Here is a 25807-nt window from a genome sequence, read left to right as displayed (position 1 = left end):
CCAGCACGCAGTGACAACGTGACACGTGGGGACACGGGGCCACCTCGCTCTCATTGAAGCCCAGGAGGGTGGGAACTGCTGGAGAACGAGGGTGGGAGCGGCTGGGGAGGCTTTGGCAGCGCCGTGGGAAGCTGCTCCAGCCCGGGGCTCCCACTGCCTCGGGCCGGGCGGCTGAGGGGACGTGTCCTGGGGAGGCCACCACCCACCCGGGGCCTGAACGGGGCCCTGTCCCCGTCCCTGCCCTCCGGGGGGCACCCGGCTGGGGCCGTGTCCGTGTTCCCTGGGAAGAGACAGAGGGAGAGGGGTGAGAGGGCTGGGGAGCCCGGGAGCGGTGACAGGAGGGGACAGGGCTGGGTGTCACCCCTGCGGTGCTCCCTGGGGACATTCCCAGTCCAGGAGGGTCACCCAGCCCCGACCCTGCATCGCACCCTGCTCCGTACCAGGGTCTGGCCTGCTCACAGCCCCGGCCTGGTCCTGTGCTGGGGGGCTGCAGGAGGCCCTGGAGGTGTCCCTGGAGGAGCCCCCAGAGGTGCCCGTGGGTGTTTCCACGGAGGTGCCCACGGCTGCCTCCAGGGCCCGGCGCCGCCGCTGCAGGATGGATTCCAGCTGCCGGTCCCGGCCCTTGGCGCTGCCCCGGCGCCCGCTGCGCCTCCGGCTCGGCCTCCTCATGGCACCCTGGGACACGGCCGAGGGGTCACACCGGGCACGGGGACCCCCCAGGGCAGTGGGACAGGGGTCACCCGTGGGACAGGGCTGCTCACCAGGATCCCCTGCAGCTCCAGCACCACGCTCCTCCGCTTCCCGGCCACCGGGTCCTGGGGGGCAGGGAGGGGGGCTCATCCTGCTGCTCCTGCTCCTCCCTGGGGCTGCCGGTGCTTCTCCAGCCCGCCCCAGTGCCAGGACTGCCCAGGGACGTTGTTGGGACCCATCCCTGCCTACCTGGCCCAGGTGTGCCCTGTCCTTGGCTGGCCGCAGGACCACCCCGGTCCTGATCCTCTCCATCATCTCCTGCACGGCCCGAGCTCTGACATCCTGAGCTCTGCCATCCTGGGCTCTGCCATCCTGGGCTTTCACATCCTCTGCTCCCAGGTTATCTGTGCAGGTGCCACCGTGCTGAGACCCCTCAAGCTCATGACAGCGCTCCCCGCAGCCCCCCATACCCAGGGTCCCTCCCGTGGCCGTGGCCCAGCGTGGTCCCATCCTGCCAGGGCCCATCTGCCCCCTGTGCCTGGCGGGACAGGGGTGCTGACACCCTCCTTTGGGGGGCAGGATCTGCAGGGCACCCCAAACCCCAAATCGGCCTCTCCCACCCACTTCTCCCGCTCTGTCCTCCCTATGCCCGGGGTTCCCTGTCCCCGTGGCACTGTGGGGACCCCGGCACCAGGAGCCCCCCGGCACTTACCGTGCTGCCGCTTTGCCACCCCCTTCCTCTGCCTGATGGCTGCCAGGGGACTGCAAGGGAGAGGGGGGTGAGAGCTGCCCCCTCACCCCAAACCCACCAGCAGTGCCCGCCCTGCCCACTGCCCCCCAGAGAGGGGCAGCCGGACCCCCAGCACAGACAGACACCCCCAGCCCCCCGAAACCCTGCTGGGGACTGACCCCCCGCCATCCTGCACCTCCCACCAGGGACAGCTCAGCACGGCTCGGTGACAGCCTGGGGACAGCCCGGCACGGCTCGGGGACATTGGGTACAGCCGGACATGGCTCGGGGACAGCCGAGGGGCGGGTGGCCGAGGTTTGCCCCCATTCTGGGTGTTCCCTAGGGCAGGCCCACGCCGGCAGCCCCTGGGGTTGCCGCGGGCGGTGCCCGGGATGCCTGGAGGTGTCACCTACTCCACGGGGACAGCGGGGCCCGGCGGTGGCAGCGGGGGGGGCGGCGGGGGCTCGGGGGCCCGGGTCTGCAGCAGAGGGTCCTGGGCCAGCTTCTCCCGCAGGGATCCCGCTGCAATGGGGTGGGATTGGAGCTGGTGACCCTCGGAGCCCGAGCCCACCGGGCCGTGGGCACCTCTGTTCTCCCTCCACGTGGGGCAGAGCACCCACCTTCCTCCTCCAGCCCTGCCAGCCGCCCCTCAGCCTCCTCCAGCCTCCTCCTCAGCTCCAGCTTCTGCTCCTCCGCCTCAGCCAGAGCTTCCCGGGCCCGATCCAGCTCCTCCTGCTCCGGCCGCATCCGCAGCTGCTCCTGCAGCTCCTCCACCTGCGGGATGGGGGATCCCGGGAGCTGGGGACCCCCGGCCAGCCCTGCCGCGGGGGTTGTGCCACAGCCCCACAAATTCACCACTTGGCAGGAACTTTAAGCGGCTTCAAGGACAAATCCCGCTGGGTGATGGAGCCCTCTCAGTGTGTGGGGCGGCCCCACTGTGGGACCCGAAACGTGCTGGTGGAAATCCATGGAAGAATCTTTCCAGAGAGGGCACAGGGAGCGGGGATGGAGGGGTCTGATCCTGGTCCCAGCCAGTTCCCGCACCCAGGGGACACCCCCCAGCCCCGGAGCCTTGTTGGGACCCAGCCTTGCTCCCCACTCCATGTCCCCCCACCCCCGGGGACAGCCTTCACCCCCGGGGGCAGCCTCCAACCCCGGGAACAGCCCCCCACCCCCGGGGACAGCCCCTCACCCGCTGCCGCTGCTCCTGCCTGGTTTCCTCCAGCTCCCGGCTGAGCCGTCCCAGCTCCTGCAGCGCTGCCACCAGCCGGGCGTCGGGCCCGTCCCGCAGCAGGATCGAGCTCTGCCTGTTCGCCTCCTTCTGCTGCACCAGCATCTGCCCGCGGGGCCGGTTCAGCGAGGGACCGACCCCCGGGGCACCGAAATATCCCTGGGGGGGGCTGGGGCAAAACCCACCCGGCCTCATCCCAGGGCTGGTGCTCGGGAGAATCCCACCCAGCCCGGGATGGATCCAGCCGTGGGATGAGCCTTGGGGTGCCAAGGGAAGATGAGACAAGCACCCCCCGCTCTCCCACCCCCCAGGGGTGCCCCCCACCCCCAGCGCCACCCGGGACCGGAGGCACCTCGTGGGCAAAGGCTTCGGCGTGGAGCCGCAGGTCCTGCTCCAGCTCCAGCTGCTCCAGCGCCTCGCAGTAATCCTGGGTGACAATCTGGGACACTGCCGGCGACAGCGGGGGTCGGGGGGGCCGGTGCCAGCACGGGAGGCATGTGCCACCGTGGGCACCTCGGCACTGCCGCCTTCCGTGGGCGGGACACTCACGGCCCGGCCACCCCCGGCAGCTCCCGGCCTTCGGCTGCACCAGTTCGCTGGACGGGACGGCACTGGTGGCACTGGTGGCACTGGGAGCTGCCAGGGGCTGGGGAGGGGCCATGGGGACCCTGCTCACCTCTCTTGAAGGACCTCAGTGCCCGCTGACTCGTGGCCAGGGCCGCCCGCAGGCGCTGCCGCTCCTCCTGCTCCAGCTCCAGCTGTGCCAGGACAAACCCCTCCTCAGCCATGGCTTCGCTGGGGGTCCCTCCGTGCCCAGCCCACCCCCCGGGACATCAGGGGCTGTAGAGGGGGGGGTTTCTTTCCCCAAACCCTGTCCTGAGCCCAGCGAGGAGCCGCGGGGCTGAGGAGTGGATGGGGAAGGAGGAGGGAGGGTCCTGCCCGGCCGGGGGGCCCAGAGGGGTCCCAGGAGGTACCTGGGCCTGCAGGTGCTGGTTCTGCCTCTGCAGCTCCTGGACCTGGACCGTGAGCTCCTCCTGCTGCTCCAGGAGCCGGGATAGCTGTTCCTGCAGATCTGGGAACAAAGTGGGGGTGAGGGGTGGGAAAGGGGAATGCAGCATCCCCCCAGAGCTGGACTCACTCCTCAGGTCACCCCTGTCCCTGCTGTGTCACCAGAGTCCAGCTGGAAGCTGGATTTGGGAGGTGACCCGGAGGGAAGGACATGTGGCAATGGGGGTGGGACCCCCGGGGTCGTGCTCAGCACCCCGAGCACCCCAGGGGTCAGCCCAGGGGTGGAGTCAGAGCATCTCCTGCACGTGGAGGGTTTGGAGGGAACGGGGTGACTCCCAGGGGTCTGACCCCCTGGGTATCTCTACCAGGGGTGCAGCCCCTCGAGGGATGCACCCCCAGCCCCCCCGGCTCCCACAGGCTGCGAACAGCCGGAATTGCTGACGTGGGAAAACAGGATGGGAAAGGGGAAGCGGGAGCAGCTGCGCTTTCCTTTCACCGTTCGCGGCTCATTTCGGTGTCGCTTTCGCCCTGTTTAACCCCAACCAGGGCTCAGGCACAGCCTAAACCGCGGCGCCGGGCTAAGCTGGGCCCAGGGGACACTGCGGGGGGGCCGCCGGGGGTACCCCTGGGGACGGGATGGGATGGGACGGGACTCCCTCGGCTCACCTGGGAGCTGCTGCCCGGAGCGTGGGGCAGGGTTGGGATCCTCCTCGGGAGTCACCCCCTCAGGTGACTTCTCCTCAGGGGGCACCTTCTTGGGGGTCCCCCCTCCAGGTGTCCCCCCCTCGCGTGTCCCCTCCTCTGCCGTCCGGGCCAGGCTGAGCCTCTGCAGCCGCTCGTTCTCCTGGTCCCCCTGAGGTTGGGAGGAGACCCCCCCGTCCCAGGATGGGGGCTCCCAGCGCTCCCCCCGCTCCAGCTGTGCCGGGGGATGCTCTGGCACCCTCGTCCCTGCGAGGGGAGGGTGTTGGGGTGCTCTGCCCCCCTACCTGTGCCGTGAGGGCCTGGACTCGCTGCGGGCACAGCCACTCCAGCTCCACCTCCATCTGCAGCGCCTCCAGCTCTGCCAGCAGTGCCTGCGACGCTGCCGGGGGCACACGGGGGTTCAGGTGCCCACCAGGCCCCCGGGGGGGGGTCCTACCCACAGCCCCCCACGCCCAGGGGCCGGCAGAGCCCAGTCAGGTCACCCAGGAGCAGGGCTGGCACCCAATCCGTGCCAGGGCAGGGATTGTCCCACTGACACCGCCACTGACAGGGCCTGTGAGGGGCTGCAGCTGCCCTGAGACCCCCACAGGGATGTGCCAGGGTGGGACACGGGGGTGGGACGCGGGGGTGGGACATTGGGGTGGGACACAGGGGTTGGACAAGCCTCACCTTGCTCGAGCTGTGCCAGCCGCCCCTCGGCATCGCCCGGCTCCGGGAGTGGGTGCAGCTGGGGGAGAAACGGGCATGAGGAATTGGATTGGCCCAGCATTCCATTGGGCTGGCTTGGCGTTGGCAGGGTATTGCACCGGCACAGCGTTGTTTTGGCATGGCATTGGCACAGCGTTCCATTGGCAGGGCATTACATTGGCAGAGCAGGGCACGGGGTTGGTGAGACGTTCCATTGGCACGGCATTGGCAGGGCATTCCACTGGCATTCCGCTGGCATTCCAGTGGCATTCCACTGGCTCAGCGCTGCCAGGTCCCGGTGAGCCCCGAGCGCTGGGGAGGCTGTGCCTGTGCCACCCCTCACTCAGCCCCGGGAGCTGGGACACCCAGCCGGGATGGGGGGCACACGGGGGGCACCCGCCCTTCACTCCCCGCGAGTTAAGGGGGTGGGAGGGGGAAATCCGATGGGAAACGATTCTGGAAGCGATACCTGTCCCGTAGCTGCCTCTGCATCCTCCTCTTCCTCTTCTTCCTCCTCCTCCTCGCTGCTCCCGGACTCCAGGATGGCTGCAGGGAACCGACCCAGGAGGTGTGGGGGGACAGGGGGGACAGGGGGTGACACGGGGGGCTGGACAGTCCCCGGCAGCCCTGGGTGTCCCCCCGGGCTCTGGGGTGAAGGGTCTGGGCAGGGGGGTGCCGTGAGACCCCCCACGTACCGGGGGAAATGGCCCTGGGGACAGTCACTGGGAGCCCCGGGGGTCCCCGATGTTGGGCCCGGGCACATCCCCTGTCCCCAAGTGCTCCGGGGTCCTCACAGTGGGGGGCTTTTGGGGAGGGGTTGTTTACCCGGCTTCCCCCCGGGCAGCTCCCAGAGGGGCTGAGGCACATCCCGTCCTCCCACCCTTCCCAGAATCCCTAATCTGGTGGGGAATGAGCTCTGGAATCTAAATCCCACCTGCCTTTCCCCCTCCCTCCCCGCTTTGTAATCCCCCCTTCCCCCGGGATCTTACACCCCCCACAAGGGCTGGGGGTCCCCGCGGGACCCTCCGTGCTGCCGAGCGAAGACCCCCAGGACCCTCTGCTGGGGAGAGAGACCCCCCTCTCCAGCCCCTTCTGGGCTGGTTTTACTCACTGCAAACCCTCTCCCAGGCCACGGTGGTGGCCACAGGGGACACACAGACAGACAGACAGACAGACAGAGCCCCCCCAGCCACGCCTGAGCCCCCCCCAAATCCCCCAGGGACAGACCTTACCTGCGAGGTGCCCCCCGACACCTTCCCCGGCCATGGTGGGGGCTGTGGCCCCGGCCCCACAGAGCAGGGGGAGCTGCCCCTGCCTCCGCTCTCGGCTCATCCTCCCGCTGCTGCAGGGAAGTGAAACCACCCCCTGACCCCCCCGGGAGAGGGGACACCGATCCGGGCAGGGGGGAACCAAAACCTGCCCCGCCCCGGCTGCGGGTGCTCGGACTGGGGAGGTGCTGGGGACCCTGCCCGGGGAGCTCTGCAGGACCCCCCTGCCCCCCATGGCATTTACACGCCCCAGGAACCCGAAAATACGGAAATGGGGTGGTTTGAGGAGATGCAGCTCAGTGGGGGATGCGTGGGGCTGCCTGTACCTCTGCCTGCATTGGGCAGCATGGGCTGGGCAGGGGTCTCCAGGGGTGGGAAGGCCAGGGCCGCAGCGGGAAGCACCAGAGCACAGAGGGGGGTGGTGACCACAGCACTTTATTCACCAGGGAAAGGGGGTTCGTCGCAATTTTGGGACACCCTCTGTGCCCTCCCGGCTGCCACTCCCAGGCTGCCCCACCGGGGGGCGCTCGGGTGGCCCGGGGGGATCGGGGGAGGGGGTCACAGGGCCGTGCCCACCGGGCCCGGGTCGGGCGCCTTGGCCTCGCGGGGGTAGAACTCGGCCAGGATGTTCTCCGGGATCCGCTTCAGCAGCTGCTTGGGGAAGATGCGCAGCAGCTGCCACCCGATGTCCAGGGACTCGAAGATGCTCCGGTTCTCGTAGGGCCCTGGGAAGGGAGGGGGTGCAGGAGCCACGGGGTGCTGGGGGGTGTCCCAGCCCCCAGAGCCCCCCGTGTGGGACACCAGCTCACCCTGGGTGATGAACTGCTTCTCGAACTTGTGCAGGAACTCCAGGTACAGCAGATCATCGGCAGACAGAGCCTCCTCCCCCACCACCGCCTTCATGGCCTGCACGTCCTTCCCGATGGCGTAGCAGGCGTACTGGGAGAGCCACGGGACACAGGGAATGGGGGGCCTGGGAGGGGCCTCAGAGCCCACCCAGGGACACCCAGGGACACCTCCCACCAGCCCAGGTTGGCCTTGGGCACATCCAGGGGTCCAGGGGCAGCCACAGCTTCTCTGCCCAACCTGTGCCAGGGCCTCCCCTCACAGGGAAGGATTCCTTCCCAATATCCCGTTTAAATCTCCCCTCTTCCATGCTGAAGCCATTCCCTGTGTGCTGTCCCTCCATGCCTTGTCCCCAGTCCCTCTCCAGCTCTCCTGGAGCCCCTTTAGGCCCTGCCAGGGGCTCTCAGGTCTCCCTGGAGCCTTCTCTTCTCCAGAGGAACCCCCCCAGCTCTCCCAGCCTGGCCTGGTCTCACCTCAGCCTCCCCAGGCAGGGGCAGAGGGCTCTGAAGGGACAAACCACCCCCCTCAGTGTCCCCCAGCCCTCACCAGCTGGTTGGAGACGTCCCCGTGGTCCTTCCTGGTCATTCCCTCTCCGATGGCCGATTTCATCAGCCGGGACAGGGACGGCAGGACGTTGATGGGGGGGTAGATCTGCAGGGCGAGAGGGACCCCCATGTGTCCAACACCCACCCCCTGCCCTGAGCACCTCTATCCTGGGATGTCTCCAGCCCCCCCAGTCCTTCCCTGGAGCCGGGAAGGGGCTCGGGAACGAACCTGCCGGTTGTGGAGCTGCCGGTCCACGTAGATCTGCCCCTCGGTGATGAAACCCGTCAGGTCAGGGATGGGGTGGGTGATGTCTGGGGGGAACCAGGGTGCTGTGAGCCCCCCACAGGGTGTGGCTGCTCAGGGACACAGCCACGCCCCATGCCAGGGCATCACTGGAGCAGCACAGCCCCCACGGGGCTGGGGTGGGGGGCCTCAGTGTCACCCCCCTGCACAGCAGGGGACCCCACGGGGAACTGATGAAGGGTGGCTCGCATGGTTTGTGTCCCCTCTGGGGCACCCAGACAAGTGGGGTTTCCTGTGACACCCCTGGCTGCTCTCCCTGTCCCCAACCCTGCCCTTTGCCTGACACCCTTCCCCCGTGGGGGGGCCCAGAGGGAAGGTTTGGGGGGGATGGTAACCCCAAAGCACCTCAGCGAGCACCCAGGGCTTCACCACCCCACGAGCTCCCCAAAACCGGCTTAAAACAATCCGGTATTTCCCAGCCCTGCCATTTCCCGGAGTGGGGCAGCCCCCGCCCCGCCGTGTCCCCCATCCCCTGTCTCGTGTCCCCGGTGCCCCCCGTGTCCCGCGGACCGTCGTTGGGCATGGTGAGGATGGGGATCTGTGTGATGGAGCCGTTCCTGCCCTCCACGCGCCCCGCCCGCTCGTAGATGGTGGCCAGGTCGGTGTACATGTAGCCAGGGAAGCCGCGCCGGCCGGGAACCTCCTCCCGGGCTGCCGACACCTGGGGGGGGGCTGCGGTGGGGCTGGGGGGGCTCCAGCACCCCAAAAACCCCGAGAACACAGGGGGGCACCGGTGCCACAAGTGCCCTGAGCAGCCCAGGCACCCCCAGCAACCTGGGCACCCTGAGCACCCCAAGAACCCTGGGAACCCCAGATAGCCTGGGCACCCTGAGCACCCCAAGAACCCTGGGAACCCCAGATGTCCTGGACACCCCAAGAACCCCAAGAACCCCAGATATCCTGGGCATCCCACGTGTCCTGGGCACCCTGAGCATCCCAAACACCCCAAGAACCCCAGGTGTCCTGAGCAACCCAGGCACTCCCAGCACCCTGGATACCCTGAGCACCCCTGGCACCCTGAGCACCCCTGGCACCCTGAACATCCCAAAAACCTGGGAACTCCCAGTGTGTACAACACTCAGAGCACTCCAGTCACCCCAAGTTTCCCAGACATCCCAGGCACCCCAAACACCCCAAACTCCCTGGGAACCCCAGGTGTCCTGGGCACCCTGAGCACCCCGAGCACCCCCAGTACTGCAGGCACCCTAAACACCCCGGGGACTCCAGGTAGCCCCAGCACCCCAAGTACTTGGGCACTCCGAGTCCCCTGGGCACCCCAGGCTGCCCAAGCAGGCCAGTCCCCATCCCCTGCCCCCCGGGGAGGACTCGGGGGACGGGGCCAGGCCCCGGGGCCCCTCTGACCTCCCGCAGGGCCTCGGCGTAGGAGCTCATGTCGGTCAGGATCACCAGCACGTGCTTCTCGCACTGATAGGCCAGGAACTCGGCCGTGGTGAGCGCCAGGCGGGGGGTGATGATCCTCTCGATCCTGCCAGGCACGGGGGGCACCCCCGGGGCACAGTCAGCCCCCGCAGAGCAGGTTTGGGGGGCCAGGAGGGCAGGAGGCCCCCCCCCCCACCTTCTGCAGCCCCTGCTGTTGCTCAGGGCAGGGCTGGCCCCTGAGGAGAGGAGGGACCCGCAGTTTTGGGGTCCCAGAACAACCCCCACCCTGATCCACCTGAGCTTGGGAAGGTCCTCGTGGGGGGAGAGGAGGAGGGAGAGGAGAGGAGAGGGAGAAAGCAGAGAGGAGAAAGACAGGAGAAATGAGAGGAAGAAGGAAAAGGAAAAGGAGAGGGAGAGTGAGGAGAAAGAGAGGGAGAAAGGCCAAGGAGAAGAAAAAAGGAACAAGAAAATGGAGGAAAATGGAGAAGAAAAGAAGGGGAAAGAAGGAGGAGAGAGAAGGAAAAGGAGGAGATGGAGGAAGGAGAAGAAGGAAGAGGAGGGAGAAGTAGAAGGAAAAAGGAGAAAGAATAAGGAAGAATAAGGAAGAATAAAAGGAAGAACAGAAGGAAGAATAAAAGGAAGACTAAAAGGAAGAATAAGAAAGAATAAGAAAAAGAAGAAAAAGAAGAAAAAAAAGAAAAAATAAGAAAGGAGGCAGGAGAAGGAGGAGGAGGAGGGAAAAGGGAGAAGTAGAAGGAAAAAGGAGGAGAAAGGAGGAGGGAAATGGAAGAGCAGAAAGAGGAGGAGGAGGAGGAGCGGGTGCTGCAGCCAGGGCTGTGTCTCACGTGGGGTCGTTGGCCAGGTTGAGGAACAGGCACACGTTCTCCATGGAGCCGTTCTCCTCAAAGTCCGACTTGAAGAACCGGGCGGTCTCCATGTTCACCTGCCCGGGGTGGGGGAGCAGTCAGCGACACTGGGGACGCTGGGCCGGGGCGGGGCAGGGCTGTGGCTGTGCCTGGGCTGGCCTGGCCCGGCCCGACTCACCCCCATGGCCGCGAAGACGATGGCGAAGTTGTCCTCGTGGTAATCCACCACATCCTTGGACTTCTTCACCAGCCCCGCCTGGCGGCAGATCTGCGCTGCGATCTGGGGGGGACAGGGGAGGGGGCAGCACGGAGCCCCCCGAGGGGACACAGCCCCCCGGGACCGGGACACGGCCCCACGGCGGCGGGGACAGGGCACGGAGACAGGAGAGGGCACCCCAGGAGGGACCCCCGCACCCCCAGCTGCCCACTCAGCCCAGGGGGGCAGCGGAGTGTCCCCCTCGCTGTGACACCATCGTGCCGTGCCCGTGGTCACTCCCTGCTGTCACCCCCGCTCTGTTTCCGTCCCATCCCATCACCCTCCGGCATTTCCAGACCGTCCTGCTCTGTCCCCCTCGGCGCGGCCGCACCCGTGGGGATCTGGGGTGCTCTGCAGCCCCCTAGCCCCGGATCCGGGTCCGGGTCCCCCCATCAGCCCAGATCCCCTTCCCCCCAGCCCAGCTTTGGCACGCAGGGTTTGCTTTACCCCTGGCTGTGCCAGCGGGGACACCGAGGCACGAGCTGAGGGGCTGCCCTTCCACAGCAGGGAGGCTCCAGCCCTCCCAAACCCCTCCCGCTGCCGCTCCTGCCCCCCTGGGGACGCACCTCGTTGTGGGGGAGCCCCGCGGCAGAGAAGATAGGGATCTTCTGGCCACGGGCGATGCTGTTCATGACGTCGATGGGCGAGATTCCCGTCTGGATCATCTCCTCGGGGTAGATGCGCCCGTGGGGGTTGATGGGCTGGCCTGGGGCAGGACAGGGACGGGAGGCACCCCGGAAAGGAGGAGTCATGGAATGGGGCGGGTTGGGACGGACATTAAAGCCCATCCAGTGCCACCCGGGGACACCTTCCACCAGCCCCGCTCCCGTCCGGCGCGGCCTTGGGCACTTCCAGAGGCGGGGCAGCCTCATTTGCCCGGCTTGGTGCCCAAAATTAAGAAACAAATTCTGGAGATGAGGAGGGAGCAGCTCCTGGGCAGCGCAGGTGCCCACCCCCAGTCCTGGGGTAGGACAGGCCCCACCCTGGCACCCGGACCCCCACCCGGGGCACCCCCGTGGGAAGGGGTGGAGGGAGGGATGGAGGGAGGGATGGGGTGACACCACGGGGCTGCTCTGGCCACCAGAGCACGGAGGTACCCCCACGCCGTGCCAGGCTGTCCCCGAGTGCCTCCCACATGCCCAGGGCAGCGGAGCCCCGCGGGGCCGGAGCCGTCACCGTTGATGTCCAGGAAGTCCTCGGCCATCACCGGGGGGCCGCCGTCGATGGGTTTGGCGGAGCCGTTGAACACCCGACCTGCAAGGACAGACGGGCTGGTCCCTGCCCGGGGCCACCAGCCGGGCCGGGGGGAGGCTGCCGGGGGGCACCTGCCGGCCCGTGGGCGTGGGGCAGGGTTCCATCCTGATGCCGGTCTCCAGCGCTCCCAGAGGGGACACAGGCACCGGTGCTGGGGGGCTGTGGGTGGGGAGCAAAGGAATTTGCACCCAGGGGAGCTGTGGGCACCCCCAGACCCCCTCCCAGGGAACGAGGTGTGCCCATGTCACTGCGTGGGGTGGGCAGTGCCACCCGAGGGCTGGGTGCCACCGCAGCTCTTGTGGCAGGAAGATGCCAGCCCATGGGGACAAGAGCCCCGGGACCCCCTCCCCGTGTCCCCAGCCACCCCCATCACCTCCCCCTTGGGGTCCCCGGCTCCTGGGCGGGGGGTGACACCGAGACCCCCCCCAGCCTGCCCGGGGGGGAATTACGCGGCTCCCCCGCTCCCTCTCAGCCTCATCGACCGTCTCGGAGCAGCGGCATCGATCGCCACGAAGCCGCAGCGCCCACACGCCGCCCCCCCAGCCCGCTGCCGCCCCACGGGACATTCTGCCGGTCCCCACCAGGGCCGGGGACACGTCACGGGTGTCAGAGCGGATCAGGGTGATGGCAGGGCCGGGGCGCGGAGCGCGGAGCATGAAAGGTCAGTGGCCACGGCAGAGCCGCGTCCGCCGGCCCCGAGCCCGCGTGGGGAGAGGGGGAATCAGCCAGGGAGGGGGACCCTGGCCCGGGCTAGGGGGGCGGCGCTGCGGGAGCGCTGGGGGGACGCGCTGCTCGACCCTGCACGGGGACAGGCTGTGGGAAGTTGGGGGTCCCTTGCTGGGTGAGGAGGGGGTCCCTGGCTGGAGGAGAAGGGGCGACCCTGGCTGGGGAAGGAGAGGGGCCCTGGCTGTGGGGGGGCCCTGGTTGCGGGAGCAGGGAGGTCTCTGGCTGGGGGAGGAGGGGGATGTCCCTCCCCGTGCCCGGCCGTCAGCGCTCGCAGCCGAACCGCGCTCGACACGTGCCCTTTGCGCTGCCCTTTGCGGCGGGGCGCGGGCGCTGCCGAGCCCCGGGCACCGGGGCCATCCACGGCGGGATGGAGATCGCGGCAGACACGCGGCCCCCGACCACGGAGCGGCACCGGAGCCCAGGATGCCTCCCATCCGCGACCCCGAGCGACCCCCGTCACCGGCCGTGACCCCTCTGGCGCTGGGGGACACTCAGGAGCCTCTAACGTGGCTTGGGCTTGGCTGGGTGGGCTTGAACACCCCCGGGGGAGGCTGGGGAGGGCAGGGGGGGCTGCCGGCATCCGGCTGTGCAGGGGGTATGTGGGGACAGAGGGGGGCTCACACCCACCCATAATGAATCCCAGACTCGTTTGGGTGGGAAGGGACCTTAAACCCATCCAGTCCCACCCTTGCCGTAGGCAGGGACACCTTGGACACTTCCAAGGGATGGGAGGTCACTTCCAGGGATGGGGAGTCACGTGCTCAGCCCCAGAACTGAACACCCCCCCCCCAAACTGCCCATCCTGGGTTACCTCCCACCCATGCCCCGAGCTGTGTCCGGGCTCAGCCACGGGCAGGGCTTACCCAGCATGTCCTCGGACACGGGGGTGCGCAGGATGTCCCCCGTGAACTCGCAGGAGGTTTGCTTGGCGTCGATCCCAGATGTTCCCTCAAACACCTGCAGAGACCCCGAGGCAGGAGGCGGGTGGGGGGCAATTAGTGGGGATTAATGGGTACGGAGGGGAGGGGGCTTGGGGGGGATGTGATCCGCGCTTACCCGAAAACCCCCCAGGGAGGAGAGATAAAGGAGGGGGGGAGCCCTCGGGGTTAAGAAAACCCCCTTCTGAGGCGCTGTGGGGAGGGGGAACCCCGAGGGGGGGATCCCACTGCTCCCTTATGCAATACCCAGGGCAGGGCAGGGAAGGCAAAGGCTTTTTGTTTGATCAGTGTAATATTTGACATCATTTGTATTAATTAACCTCCGAATCGCTGCTTTAATTGGAGCCGGGTGGCCCCCGGGAGGGGGACAGTGACAGGCCTGAGGGGGGTGATGGCCGCAGCCCCCCGGGTGGCTGCAGGTGCTGCAGGTCACCCCCAACAACGCCGGGTCTGCAAAAACCTCATTTCTTCCGCTTTTATCCCTATTTCCCCCCCTTTCCTCCCCGAGCCTGACTCCCTAATAGGATTAAAAGGGCATCACAGAGACGCAGGTGCCATTCGAGGAGTGATTCTGGGCAGCTGCGCAGCCCCCCCGAGCCCTGGTTTGGGGGGCTCCGGAGTAATTAGGCAAGATGACCCCAAACAGTCCCACTGCCCCGGTCTGGGGGCACCCTGGAACCCACTACCCGTCCCAGTCGTGGCCCCGCTGCGGGCCGGGAGGGTGGGGTTGGTGGAGGGGACCCTGGTTTCCTTGTTGGAAAGGAGGGGGAGGTTAGCGAGGGGGACGTGGGGACAACACGTGTCACACGACAATGACAATCCGGGACACTGTATACCCCAGGAGCCCCCTGCCTATCCCAGGACATCACCTGTCCCCGGACGCTTGTACCGGGACCCTGCCCATCCCAGGACACCACAAGTCCCAGGGCACCGGTCCTGCAGCCTGAGAGCTCTGGGACAAGAATGCGGCAGCCACCGCTGGAGGGGGACAGAGCCCCAGGGGACAGAGCCCTGGGACACATTCCCGAGCCGTGCAGTCCCCCGTGTCCCCGCCGGGCTCACCTGGACGATGGCTTTGGAGCCCATCACCTCCAGCACCTGCCCGCTGCGGGTGGTGCCGTTGGGCAGCGTGAAGTTCACGATCTCGGCGTACTGGGCGAACTGTGGGCACAGGGGCAGGCTGAGCTGGGGCGGGGGGGTCCTCTGTGCCCCCCCAGCCCCGCCGGGGCTGCCCCATTTCCCCTCCTGGGGAGGGGGTTTGTGCTCCCTGAAGCCACCACGCACTGAGGAGGGCACCCGGGACAGCAGTGGGGGGTCGGGGGAAGGTCCTGTCTGTCCCTGCCCTATCCTGGAGCCACTCCGGGCTCTGCGCCGCTCCTGCCTCGGTTTCCACAATGCTGGGCAATTTTCCCCAACACTGGGAAAGTCCGCGGTGCCAGCCAGTTCACACAGTCCCTGCCAGGCACGGACAGGGCCACCACGGTGCCACCACCTCGCACTGGCCACAGGGACGAGTGGGACTCAGCACCCCAGGGGACACCACCCACCCTCCCCAATCCCCCCGGGGAGGATGGAGGAGACTTTTCTGCCGCCCCTTGGCTGAGGGGACACGTCCTGCTCTGGGGACAGCGTCGGAAGGGTCCCTCCCCTGTCCAGCCCCGCCCGCCCAGCACACTCCGGGCTCTCCTCTTCCTCCTCCTCCTCCTCCTCACTCCCAGCCGCCACCGGGGCTGCCTCCAGCCCTGTGAACTTTGGACTTTAATTCTTCTGGAAAGACCTTTGGATAAAGGACGACAAAGCCGAGGAAACCCCCGCCACGGGCTGGCTCTTTAATTGAGCTGATTAATTCCCGTCCTGCCGGGCTCGGCGTGAAAGGGGCCATGGAAACGAGCCAGCGGGCAACAAAGCCCCTCGGAAGGTCCCCCAGGTGCCCGGAGCCCACCCAAGAGAGCCCAGACCCTGCGCCGGGAGCAGGGACAGGCAGGGTGACACCAAAGTGCCACCCCGTGCTGGGACACGGGCTGAGCGGGGGGTCGTGGTGGGTGTGGTGTCAGGGCAGGGTCCCGGAGGGAGCCACAGATTGGGCAGGGGACAGGGGACAGGAGCCACAGATTGGGCAGGGGACAGGGGACAGGGGACGGAACCCGGGGACAGCAGGGGAGAAGGGCTGGATTTGGGGCAGGGGCACAGGAGAACAGGGAGCAGGGGCTGAGCTCGGGCGGGACACGGGGACAGGACACGGGGACAGGAGAGCAGTGTCACCGAGCCGAGAGCACACTCGTTCCCCCCGGCGTACACACCACCCGCACGGGGACACGGGGACACGGGGACACGGGCTCTGCTGCCGACCGCGTCCAGAGGAGGGAGCTCGGACCCCGGAGAGGAGGGGACAGCCCGGGGGACAGCCCAAGGGACAGGGGAGAGGAGACAGGGAACAACTCAGGGGAACAGGGGACAAGGGACAGGAGAGACAGGACAGGAGACCAGTCCAGGGGACAAGCGACAGGGGACCATCCCGGAAAACAGCCCAGGGGACGAGGGATGGGGGAGAAGGGATGCGGGACAGGGGAGAGGGGACGGGACAGCCCGGGGGACACGAGAGAGCTGATGAGGGACGAGCTCCACCCGTTGCCCTCTCCCTGCTGAGTGGCAGCTCAGCCCAGGGGGGACAGCACGGTGGTCCCTGGCCAGCCCCAGGTGACACTGCCAAGGTGTCCCCTTGTCACCCCCCCCGACAGGGTCCTACCTTCACATTGTCCAGCACCACCAGTGGCCCGTTGACACCACACACCGTCCTGTAGGCTGGGGGGAAGGGAAGGACACACCGTCAGCCTGTGCTGGGGAGGCTCCCGGGGCCTTCCACCCTGATCCCAGCACTGGCAGCACCAAACCCTGGGATCCATCCCACTCCAGTGCCACCCGCTCCTGCTTGTCCCATTCTTTATCCCAGGGCCAGCCAAGTGAGCAGTGGCAGCTGAACTGGAGCCCTGGAGCACACATCCTGCAGGAATGTCACTCCGTGGTGGCTCCCTGCCACGGTGCCTGGTGGCAGCTGGCTGTGTCACCTCCTGGAGGTGTTCCCACACACCTGACAGGGATGTCACAACTGGGAATGCCACCACAACCAGCAGTAAAGCCTCCTCTGGTCGCCCAGCTTCCCTGGCTCACCCCTCCAGCAGCACCAGGAGAGGTTCCCTGCCCTGGGACACCCCATCCCAGCAAGGTGCCACCACAGCCTGGTGACCTGCTGGAACTCCAGTGGCTCCTGCAGGTCCCAGCAGGGAGTCTCCATCTCACCAGGCCTTTCCCAGCCACCCCACATCCTCTGTCCCTGCCTGGGCACAGACCCCTCACCCCCCCAAACCCACGGGCCCAGCCCTGACCCTGTGTGATGGGCACAGCCCTGCAGAGAGCCCAGGAATACAATGGTTTGGGTTGGGAGGGACCTTTAAATGCCACCCAGTGCCACCCCTGCCATGGGCAGGGACACCTTTCAGTAGCCCCTGTTGCTCCAAGTCCCATCCAACCTGGCCTTGGACACTTCCAGGTTGGGGCAGCCAGGCCCTCCCCACCCTCACAGGGAAGAGTTTCTTCCCAATATCCCACCTAAATGCCCCTCCTTTAGTTTAAAAGCATCCTGGTGGGATGCAGAGGGCACTGCCCCGGGACCCTGTGGGGCAGGAGGAGCCCTCGGGGCACCAAGGACACACGCAGGGTGGCACTCAGGAGGGTGCTGGGGGTGTGGCCCTCCAGGGACACCCGTGGGGCAGGAGGCACTTGGGACACGAAGGACAAGGGTGACAAAGGGGGTCGAGGCCGTGCAGGAGCCCGGGGAGAGGGGCAGGGCTGGGACAGCGGGGCTGGGCTCAGCCCCGGCGGGTGCAGGTGTGGGGGCACTGAACCGTCTCTAAGCTGCCTTGATCATCCCAGGACGTGTCAGTGCCGAAATCCTGCCCTGGCAGGGCGGGGCTCGCTGACCCCTTTCATCCCTCTGCCCCCTCTCCTCGCCCCGGGCTGGGAGTCCCTCATGATCCTGATGGGATCGGAGAGGCCGGGCCAGCTGGAGGGCTCCCCCCTTCCTCCCGCCGCCTGTGGCATGGGGGGTCCTGCCCCTCAGCATCCTGGATGTCCTTAAGGTGGTGCTGTCATTGTCCCCAGCTGCACCAGCCCCAGGGGCTCCATTTCTAGGGGATGGGTGCCCTTTGCTCCTCGCTGGCCACAGCCCAGTTTGGGGAGCACCAACCCCTGGACACCCCCCAGAGCAGTGTGGGGTCACCCCTGTGGCACAGCTGCACCCCCAGTGTCCCCCTCCCCTCTCCCAGCCCGTGCCAGGGCACAGAACTGGCAGTGCCAGTGACCCCTGACACTTCTGCATGAGGATCACACAACTCCAGACTGGTTTGGGAGGGAAGGGACCTGAACACCCATCCAGTGCCACCCTCTGCCACACCTTCCACTAGCTCAGGTTGCTCCAACCCGGCCTTGGACACTCCCAGAGATCCAGGGGCAGCCACAGCTTCTCTGGGCACCCTGTGCCAGGGCCTCAGCACCCTCACAGCCAAGATTTCCTTCCCAGTATCCCACCCAACCCTGCCCTCTGGCAGTGGGAAGCCATTCCCTGTGTGCTGTCCCTCCAGGTCTTGTCCCCAGTCCCTCTCCAGCTCTCCTGGAGCCCCTTTAGGCCCTGCCAGGGGCTCTCAGGTCTCCCTGGAGCCTTCTCTTCTCCAGGGGAACCCCCCCAGCTCTCCCAGCCTGGCTCCAGAGCAGAGGGGCTCCTTCTCCCACAGAGGGCATTGGAGCCTCTGGCAGCACCTCCTGGTGCTCTGGGCGTGACACTGGATCATCAGCCAAGCTCTCTAGTGGCACAGAGATGGATCATCCATCCATCCATCCATCCATCCATCCATCCATCCATCCATCCATCCATCCGTCCATCCGTCCATCCGTCCCTCCGTCCATCCAGCATGGAAAAAGTGAAGGAGAAGAAGAGGAAGAGGAGGTGGAGCCGGAGGAGGGGGAGGGCCGCTGCAGCGGCGGGGGAGCCCCGGAAAGCTCCAATTCCCATAATTGGACCGGCAGCGGGGCCGGCCCGGCGGGGTGGGTGGGCTGCGGCGGCCGGCCGGGGGCACGGCCGGGGAGCGGGGGCGGGGACGAGGGGCCGAGGGAAAAAGAAAAGTCTTTCAACCTGGCCTTTCCACACCCCCAGCCCCAAATTCACAGCTCCTGTCAGATGCGATCTCCGTTAGCGCTGGCGCTCACGCACTGCTGCCCAGCGCGGCGGCCGGGGGGGCCTCGGCCCCGCTCACAAAGGGGCCCGGCCCGCCCGGCCCCGCCCGCCGCTAATTGCTGCCGCTCGCCCGCCCTGCCCTCGCCAGCCCCCCGGCCCTCCCGGCCCCTCCGCCCCGGCACCCCCGGCCCGCGCCCGCCTTAGGGCTCGGCTCCAAAGTGCGCCGGGGGTGGGCACGGACCGCTGGAGAGCGCGGAATCCTGGAATGGTTCGGGTGGAAAGGCACCTTGATGACCATCCAGTTCCAACCCCGGGGACACCTCCCACCAGCCCAGGTTGCTCCAGCCTGGCCTTGGACACTTCCAGGGATCCAGGGGCAGCCACAGCTTCTCTGGGCAGCCTGTGCCAGGGCCTGCCCACCCTCACAGGGAAGGATTCCTTCCCAATATCCCACCCAACCCTGCCCTCTGGCAGTGGGAAGCCATTTCCCCCTGTCCTGTCCCCAGGAGAGGGTCAGCTTGGCCTCTGGAGCGGGAGTGCAGCGAGGGATGCTCATCCCTATCCCAAATTACAGAGTGGGACCCAGCTGGAGCAAAGAGAGGAAATGGGACAGATAAACAGCCCCCAAACGCCCCAAACCCTCTGTCCCAGGGCAAGGATGGGGATGAAAAGGCGTCTCAGCAGGCCCATAGATTATCCCGTGATTTCATCACAAGGATGTTGGACGGGGCTTGGATCCATCTGGTCAGTGGGAGGGGTCCCTGCCACGGTAGGGGGTGACACCGGTGGCCTTTAAGGTCCTTCCCAACCCAAACCAGCCTGGGATTTTAGAATTCCGCAAATACTGAATTTTTAACCAAAACGCTGATGTCCGAAGTGACCCGGCCGAATTTCCAGAATGGGACACGAATTCACCCCCGATGGCAACTCCGCGCTCAAAATCCCGCTCAGCCCGACCCCACCCCCTCTTCCCGAGCCACCATCCTGCCCCGGGGCCATCCTGGGACTTTTCCGACAGTCCCTAAGTGACCGTTTCCCCCCTCCACAACCTGCCCATTGTGCCATGTGTCACTTTGTGCCGCGCTGTCAAACCCACCGGCCTGTCCCAGCCCGGCAGAGCCCGTGAAAAGCCCGGCGGGGGGTCACACTCTATGCCACTAATTAGGGCCCGGCGGCCGAGGGTTCCCATACACACCTGCACGTCATGTGAGGGGAGGCAAAGAAAGGCAGCCCCAGCCAAGCGTGAACCAAACAAGCAGCCCAAGGAAGGGAAAAAAAAAGGAGAAATAAATTGCTGGGCTTGCTGCCGCGTTTGCCGGCAGACAAAACAGGGCTGGGGGCGTGGGAGGCGGGGAGGGGGCTGCGGACCCCGCGCTGGGCCAGCTGGGCTGAAGAAGCCGGGAGGAGGGGGGTCCGAGGGAAAGAGAAGTGGTGGAGAGCCGGGGGATCTCCCCACGCTGTGGGGAACGGGGTCCCGTGACAGTGGGATGGACCAGGGGGGGCTGGGGATGCTGCCACAGGGGCGGGAGGATGGATGGAAGGATGGATGGATGGATGGATGGATGGATGGATGGATGGATGGATGGATGGATGGATGGATGGATGGATGGATGGATGGATGGATCCATCAGCTGCAGCCCCCAGGACCCCGCCAGCCCCTTCCCCACAGTCCCATGGCATTGCCACCCCCCATGGTCACCAGCCCTGCTCTGCTTGCCAGGGGTCCGGCAGCTCCAGAGGGTGGGGGGCTCCAAGGTCACCCCCGCCCCTCCCTTCTGCAGCACCAGGAAGGGGGCAGGGGGCTGGCAGAGCTGGGAAGAGGGTGGGGGGAGCAGCGAGCCCAGCTCTGCACCACCAGCTGCCTCCTGCTGCCAGGGGCCCGACGGCTGCTGGGTTTATATACTTAAAAATCCAATTTTGGGATCTGGAAATAGGCAGGGGGCACTCCCATCTCCCCGGGCTCTGCCACAGCTCCCAGGACCCCCCCAGAAGGCTCTGGGGGAGCAACCTCAGGTCCAAAACTGTCCCTCCATCTGTCCATCCCTCCATTTATTCATTCCCTCATCCACCCCCTTTGCAGCCCAGCTCCCAGGCTGTCCTTGCTGTCTTTAGAGCAGCCGGTGGGACAGGCCGTGGGACGGGCGGGGGACACCCCCCGCACAGGTACCCGCACGTGCGGGCAGGACCCCGAGCCCACGTGCGGCGGCGGGATCGCTCCCGGCGCTGTTTTTCCCGGCGCTGGGTCGAGCCAAAGGCCGGGAGGTGAGAAGTGGCTCTTCGTGCTAATGGATTCGCGGCGCTGGGGAGCGCCTGCTGATTACTCTGCTGCCTCTCGGGAGAGCTGGCCCCGGATGGGCACTGCGGGCACTGCCTACTCCTGCCTGCCCTCCCTGCCAACCCTGGCTGCCCGCGGCACTGCTGGATCCACCCCACCTCGGGCCCAGTGCCACTCTGGGACCCCACTCTGGAACCCTGCACTGGGGGGGGGGGGCACCTCGTGGGGCTGAGGGGCACACGGGATGTGAAGCTGGCACTGCGGCACTGAGACCCTCCTGCAGAGGGGCGGTGCCCACCTCGGCTCGGACCCACAGCACCCCCCCATCCCACCCAAACCCGCCCCACTGTGCCCAGGTGGCACCCCGAGGAGCTCAGGTGCCCTCAGCCGCACCCTGCTCCTTCCCCCCCTATTCGGGGGTGTCCTTACAACTCTGTCACCATCAGGTTCCCTCCCAGCTCCCCCCTTGCTGGGGTCCCTCCTCCCGGTGCCACCCCTGCCGTCACCTCGCAGCACATTTAGGGGTGCCAGGATCCCCCTCTCCCGGCCCTCCAACTGCAGAGAGCCCACCCTGAACTCCTCACACGCCTCCCCCCCGGGCAGGCCTGAGTGCCAGCCTGGATTTGGGGCCAGGTTTGGCTGTGCAGAGCCAGCCTGGCAAAGCTGGCACTGCCCGTCCCTCTCCCGAGGGGGAAACGCGGCAGGAGGTAACAAACTTGGAAATGAGCATTTTTTGCCTTGCAAAGGGACAGCCGGGTGACCCGGGCCAAGGGCTGGCTCTCAGCCAGGTGACCGGGACACGAGTCACCCACGGGCGGCCGCTCCCGGCTCCGTGTTGACACCAAACACGGCGGGGCCGGGCAGGGCCGACCGGGCTGGGAGGGAGCGGCCGCGACCGTGCCAGCCCGGAGCCACCCGGCTCGGGACCAGCGAGGTGACATCCAGGGAGGTGACTTCCAGGTTCCCTCCAGCCATCCCGAGCCGGTAGCGAAGGCACAAAGGTCACAGCAAACGTCCTTGGCGCCGTGGGTGGTCGGGGACGGGGTGTGGGGGGGGCTCACCCACCCCCTCGATGTGGGGCTGGCACCACGCCAGGCTCCCCGAGGTCGGGGTGGGACGGGGTTGCAGCCCAGGGTGAGGGGCTGAGGGTGCCAGCGCTGAGCCCCCAGCCCCCCAGGAGCCGGGGGGGGCACAGGGGCACAGACGGAGCACCCACGGGTGTCACACAAAGTCCCGGTGGTGTCACACCGACGTCCCCTCGATGGACACGTCCCCACCCCCCACACGTGTGGCTCACCCCAGAGTCACCTTGGCGGGTCTTACACCTTGTCGGGGAGGGGGAGAGGGACACCCAGGGCACCCCGGCACCCCTGCGGGGTCACCACAGCCCCCCCCACAGCCCTCGGGGGGCCGGCACACCGTCCCCAGCCCCTGCGGGTGCGGACCCCAGGAGAGGGGACACCCCCACAGCCCCTGTGCCCCCCGAGAGACACACACAGCCCCTGTGCCACCCATTCAGTTCTGCCTGCCCCGGTGTCACCCACCCGTCACTTCCTGCCCCGCTGTCACCCACCCGTGCCTGCCTGTTCCAGCGCCACCCCTGTCCCCCTGGCTGTCCCGGTGCCATGGCCATCCCTTCCTGACCCAGTGCCACCCACCACCTCTGCCCGGTGTCCCCCACTCGTCCCTGCCACGCCGATGTACCCACGGCCCCACCCTGCTCGGGGGCACGGGGGTGCCGTGCCCGCCCCCGGCGCTCTCCGCCCTGTCCCCCGCGCCCCCCACTCACTCAGCCGGGGGTTGCTGCTGTAGTCCCGGGTCACGGCCAGCCCGTGCTCCCGGGCTGCCGCCAGCGCTGCGCCCGCTACCCCTGCCTTGGTGGCAGCCATGGCACGGTCACGGTCACGGTCACGGTCACGGCAGGGCCGGGCAGGACGCGCCAGCGCCCCGGGCTTTGTAACCCCCGGCCCGGCCCCCGCCGGTCCCGCCCGCACGGGCGGCCCCGCCCGCGGCCCCGGCGGCACCTGAGACACCGGCGGCACAGGTGACACCGGCGACACAGGTGACACCGGCGACACAGGTGACACCGGCGACACAGGTGGCACCGGCGACACAAGGAGCACCGGTGGCACCGACAGCACCGAGCTGACCGTAAACAGCGGGAGGGAGCTGCCGGAGAGGCCCCAGCCCCTCACCTGGGGGACTAGGGATCGGGAATGGGATAGGGATAAGGGATAGAGACAGGGTTAAGGAGTAGGGGGACAGGACAGGGAAAAGGGGTGGGAGATAAGAAAAGAGATAGGGATAGGGATAGGGATAGGGATAGGGATAGGGATAGGGATAGGGATAGGGATAGGGTAGGGATAAGGAATAAGGGTAGGGATAAGGGCTAGGGAATGGTATGGGAATAGGTATATGGCCAGTGATGAGGGTAGGGACAGGGATGGGGATAGGGGTTGGGATAGAGATAAAGGATAAGGGAAAATGGATAGGTACAAGGGGTAGGGGTAAGGAATAAGGATAGTGACAAAGGACAGGGATAGGGATAAAGGATAGGGATAAAGGATAGGGAACGCTATGGGGATAGGGATATGGGTGATAAGGATGGGGAGGGGAACGGAGATGGGAGTAGGGGTCGGGTGGGGACAAGGCTGGGACAGGAGAGGGGACAGGGCTGGGGACAGGTGGAGCTCGAGGCAGTGCCAGGGGCAGGGGAGGAGGTAATTTGGGGGGGGGTGCGGGACCACAGTGGGTGCACCCCCCCCCAGAGGCAGGGGAGGGCTGGACGCAGGGCCGGGTGGGCTAAGGGTGAGGGGCTGGGGCTTTTGGGGGCACCGCTGGGGAGGGGTGGTGCAGGTATCCCCGTGGGGGGAATTCATTCTGGGGGCGTTAGTGGAGATGTCTCCGTACGGGGGAGATTCAATCTCGGGGGGCTCTGAGGAGAGCAGGACACGGTGGGCTTCGAAATGCCACCTTGGGATGGCACCCACGGGGCTGGGGACACCCACGGGGCTGGGGACACCCACGAGGCTGGGGGCACCCACGGGGCTGGATCCCAAAGGCGATGGAGGAGGAGGAGGCAGGAGGCAGGACATAACTTTTATTAACCATTAGAAACCATAAGAAACCACATTATTCCTTAAAGTTTTACATCCAGTACTTGCTGGGGTTTTAACCCTCTTTTCCCTCCAATCCCCCCAGATTGGAGGAGCCTCTGGAGTGGGATGGACTGGGGGGAACGGGTGTCCCCACGGCCCCCCATGACCCCCGGGACAGCTTCGCTTTGGAGAAGGAGCTTTGGAGAAGCAGCGGCTTTGGATCCGGTTTGGGACCTTTGTGAAAGCAGCATTTGGGTTTCAATCGGCGGAAAGAGCAGCCCGCGGCCTCCCCGCTGCGCTTCCCGCGGATCCCTCGGAATGTGGAGCACCGGGAGGAGGATGCAGGAGAGCCACAAGGACACTCGGAGCCGGGAAAACACATCAGGGACCCTCCCAAAACCAGACTGGGCTTTGCTTTCTCTGAAAAGGCCCCCAAAACCTCCTCCAGCCAAGAAGGCTGAGGGGGGTTCGCTTCTCCAGCAAACCCCGGGTTCCTCCCGGCGAGCCCAGAGCGCGAGGAATCGGGCTTGGAAAGCTTGGAAAAACCCTGCGGTTCGGCTGGGAACAGGGCAAACCAAAGCAAAGCGAGTCCCGGAGGGGGTTTGAGGGCAGGATTCCATGGCCGGGGGGCACGGTTGCCCCGCCGCCCGCTCCCCCCGCACGCCGGGACCGGGAGGGGTGGGAGCGGCGGGATAAATATAAATTAAGTGACAAGGGGGAGGGCGAAGAGTCCTGGTAAGTCCCCAAAACTCACACACGGCGTTGGGGTGTCGGAGCACCCCGGGATTCCAGGGAGAAGTACGGAGGTGTTGGCAGCGAGCCGCGGGCTGAGCCGGGGGGCTCGGGGGGCCTCGGGACCCCCAACCAAACCCTGTCCCTGCTCCTGCCTCAGTTTCCCACCTGCGCCGGGGGTGCCGACCCCCCCCCCCCTCCCCGAGCTCCCCTTTAGAGCTCCAAAGGAAGGGAACAATAAATGCTATTCCATAGAAAGACTCCATTCTGAGGAAAAAATAAAAATCACCGAAACCTTCTCATAAAATCATTTATTTTAAATATTTCCCTGCAAAACCCTGGGAACGCGCGGGCTGGGAGCTGTGTCCCCGCGAGGGACCGGTCCCGACGGAGCAGCAGCCCGGGGGGACGCTCAGTGTTAATTACCATTGTTAATTGTTAAAGGACGGCGGGAGGGGGCTGGAGCCCCCGGGTTTGGGGGGCGTGTGGGGGGTGTGGGCCCCCATGGCAGCTCCTGGGCTTGAGGAGGGGGCTCAGGGCTTCCCCATGATCCTGTCACAGCGATGTCCCTGCAGGAGGGTGGTGACAGCAGAGCTTCCCGCCAAGGTGGTGACACCGCAGGGTACCTGGAGAGGGAGGTGCCTCCTGCCAAGGTGATGCCACCGCAAGGTACCTGGCCAAGGTGATGCCACGGCAGAGCATCCTGCCCAGGCCCTGCTCACACCACGGCCCTGCCCCATCAGGTGTCAGGGGGCCCACGCCACCCCTGTCCCCAAGGGCCACCTCATGCAATGCCCCTCTGCTTCTCTGCCCCAGCGGAGCCGCATCGTGCCCGAGGCCGGATCCTGCCCCGCGGGAATCCATCGTCACCTCCGGGATCAGGTGCCCGGCTGGGAAGGGGCTGCCCGGGGGGCTCAGCACCTCTCCGGGATGGACCCTGGGGCTGCCGGGTGTGGGATCGAGGTGTGTGTGGGGGGTGCTGCGAGGCCAGTGCTCAGGGTGGGGCTCCCTGCAGTGCCCGCGCTGAGCGCTCAGCACCCCACG

General features: G+C 66.8%; 2 protein-coding genes across 2 annotated transcripts; both read right to left on the bottom strand.

The window, feature by feature from the left end:
* LOC126643060 (shootin-1-like) lies at nucleotides 1-6342 on the bottom strand. The gene is made up of 16 exons (XM_050321192.1): nucleotides 6281-6342; nucleotides 5518-5594; nucleotides 5031-5088; nucleotides 4646-4740; nucleotides 4326-4512; nucleotides 3626-3723; nucleotides 3328-3409; nucleotides 3004-3098; nucleotides 2613-2756; nucleotides 2041-2194; nucleotides 1834-1942; nucleotides 1403-1452; nucleotides 940-1094; nucleotides 762-815; nucleotides 441-675; nucleotides 1-280 (listed from the first exon to the last, which is right to left on the bottom strand). The coding sequence occupies exons 1-16, from the start codon at nucleotides 6312-6314 to the stop codon at nucleotides 51-53; spliced, it is 1857 nt and encodes a 618-aa protein (XP_050177149.1). The 5' UTR covers nucleotides 6315-6342; the 3' UTR covers nucleotides 1-50.
* A 532-nt stretch (nucleotides 6343-6874) lies between these two features.
* On the bottom strand, nucleotides 6875-22822 carry ATP6V1B1 (ATPase H+ transporting V1 subunit B1). Its single transcript, XM_050321127.1, has 14 exons — nucleotides 22723-22822; nucleotides 16178-16233; nucleotides 14494-14592; nucleotides 13357-13450; nucleotides 11690-11767; nucleotides 11080-11219; nucleotides 10436-10537; nucleotides 10237-10334; nucleotides 9374-9497; nucleotides 8522-8672; nucleotides 7937-8019; nucleotides 7709-7813; nucleotides 7126-7255; nucleotides 6875-7041 (listed from the first exon to the last, which is right to left on the bottom strand). Exons 1-14 carry the CDS (start codon nucleotides 22820-22822, stop codon nucleotides 6875-6877), a joined length of 1527 nt encoding a protein of 508 aa, XP_050177084.1.
* Between the last annotated feature and the right edge of the window lie 2985 nt (nucleotides 22823-25807).

This window comes from Myiozetetes cayanensis, unplaced genomic scaffold (genome assembly GCF_022539395.1).
Source record: "Myiozetetes cayanensis isolate MyiCay16 unplaced genomic scaffold, myiCay2020 scf26, whole genome shotgun sequence".
In the NCBI taxonomy this organism is placed as follows: domain Eukaryota; kingdom Metazoa; phylum Chordata; class Aves; order Passeriformes; family Tyrannidae; genus Myiozetetes; species Myiozetetes cayanensis.
The sequence above is the reverse complement of the archived record's forward strand: the minus strand, read 5'-3'. Positions and strand labels throughout refer to the sequence as shown.

Bases quoted from the DNA above. Each gene is read 5' to 3' on its own strand.
- ATP6V1B1 (XM_050321127.1), bottom strand. From the start codon at position 22,822: ATGGCTGCCACCAAGGCAGGGGTAGCGGGCGCAGCGCTGGCGGCAGCC. The intron at 13,451-14,493 runs GTGAGCCCGGCG...GGGTCTCTGCAG, and splicing joins GCTCCAAAGCCATCGTCCAG to GTGTTTGAGGGAACATCTGG. The intron at 7,042-7,125 runs GTGAGCTGGTGT...CTCCCTTCCCAG, and splicing joins GAAGCAGTTCATCACCCAGG to GGCCCTACGAGAACCGGAGC.
- LOC126643060 (XM_050321192.1), bottom strand. From the start codon at position 6,314: ATGGCCGGGGAAGGTGTCGGGGGGCACCTCGCAG. The intron at 1,095-1,402 runs GTAAGTGCCGGG...GCACCTGCACAG, and splicing joins GGTGGCAAAGCGGCAGCACG to ATAACCTGGGAGCAGAGGAT. The intron at 281-440 runs GTACGGAGCAGG...GTCTCTTCCCAG, and splicing joins TGTGAGCAGGCCAGACCCTG to GGAACACGGACACGGCCCCA.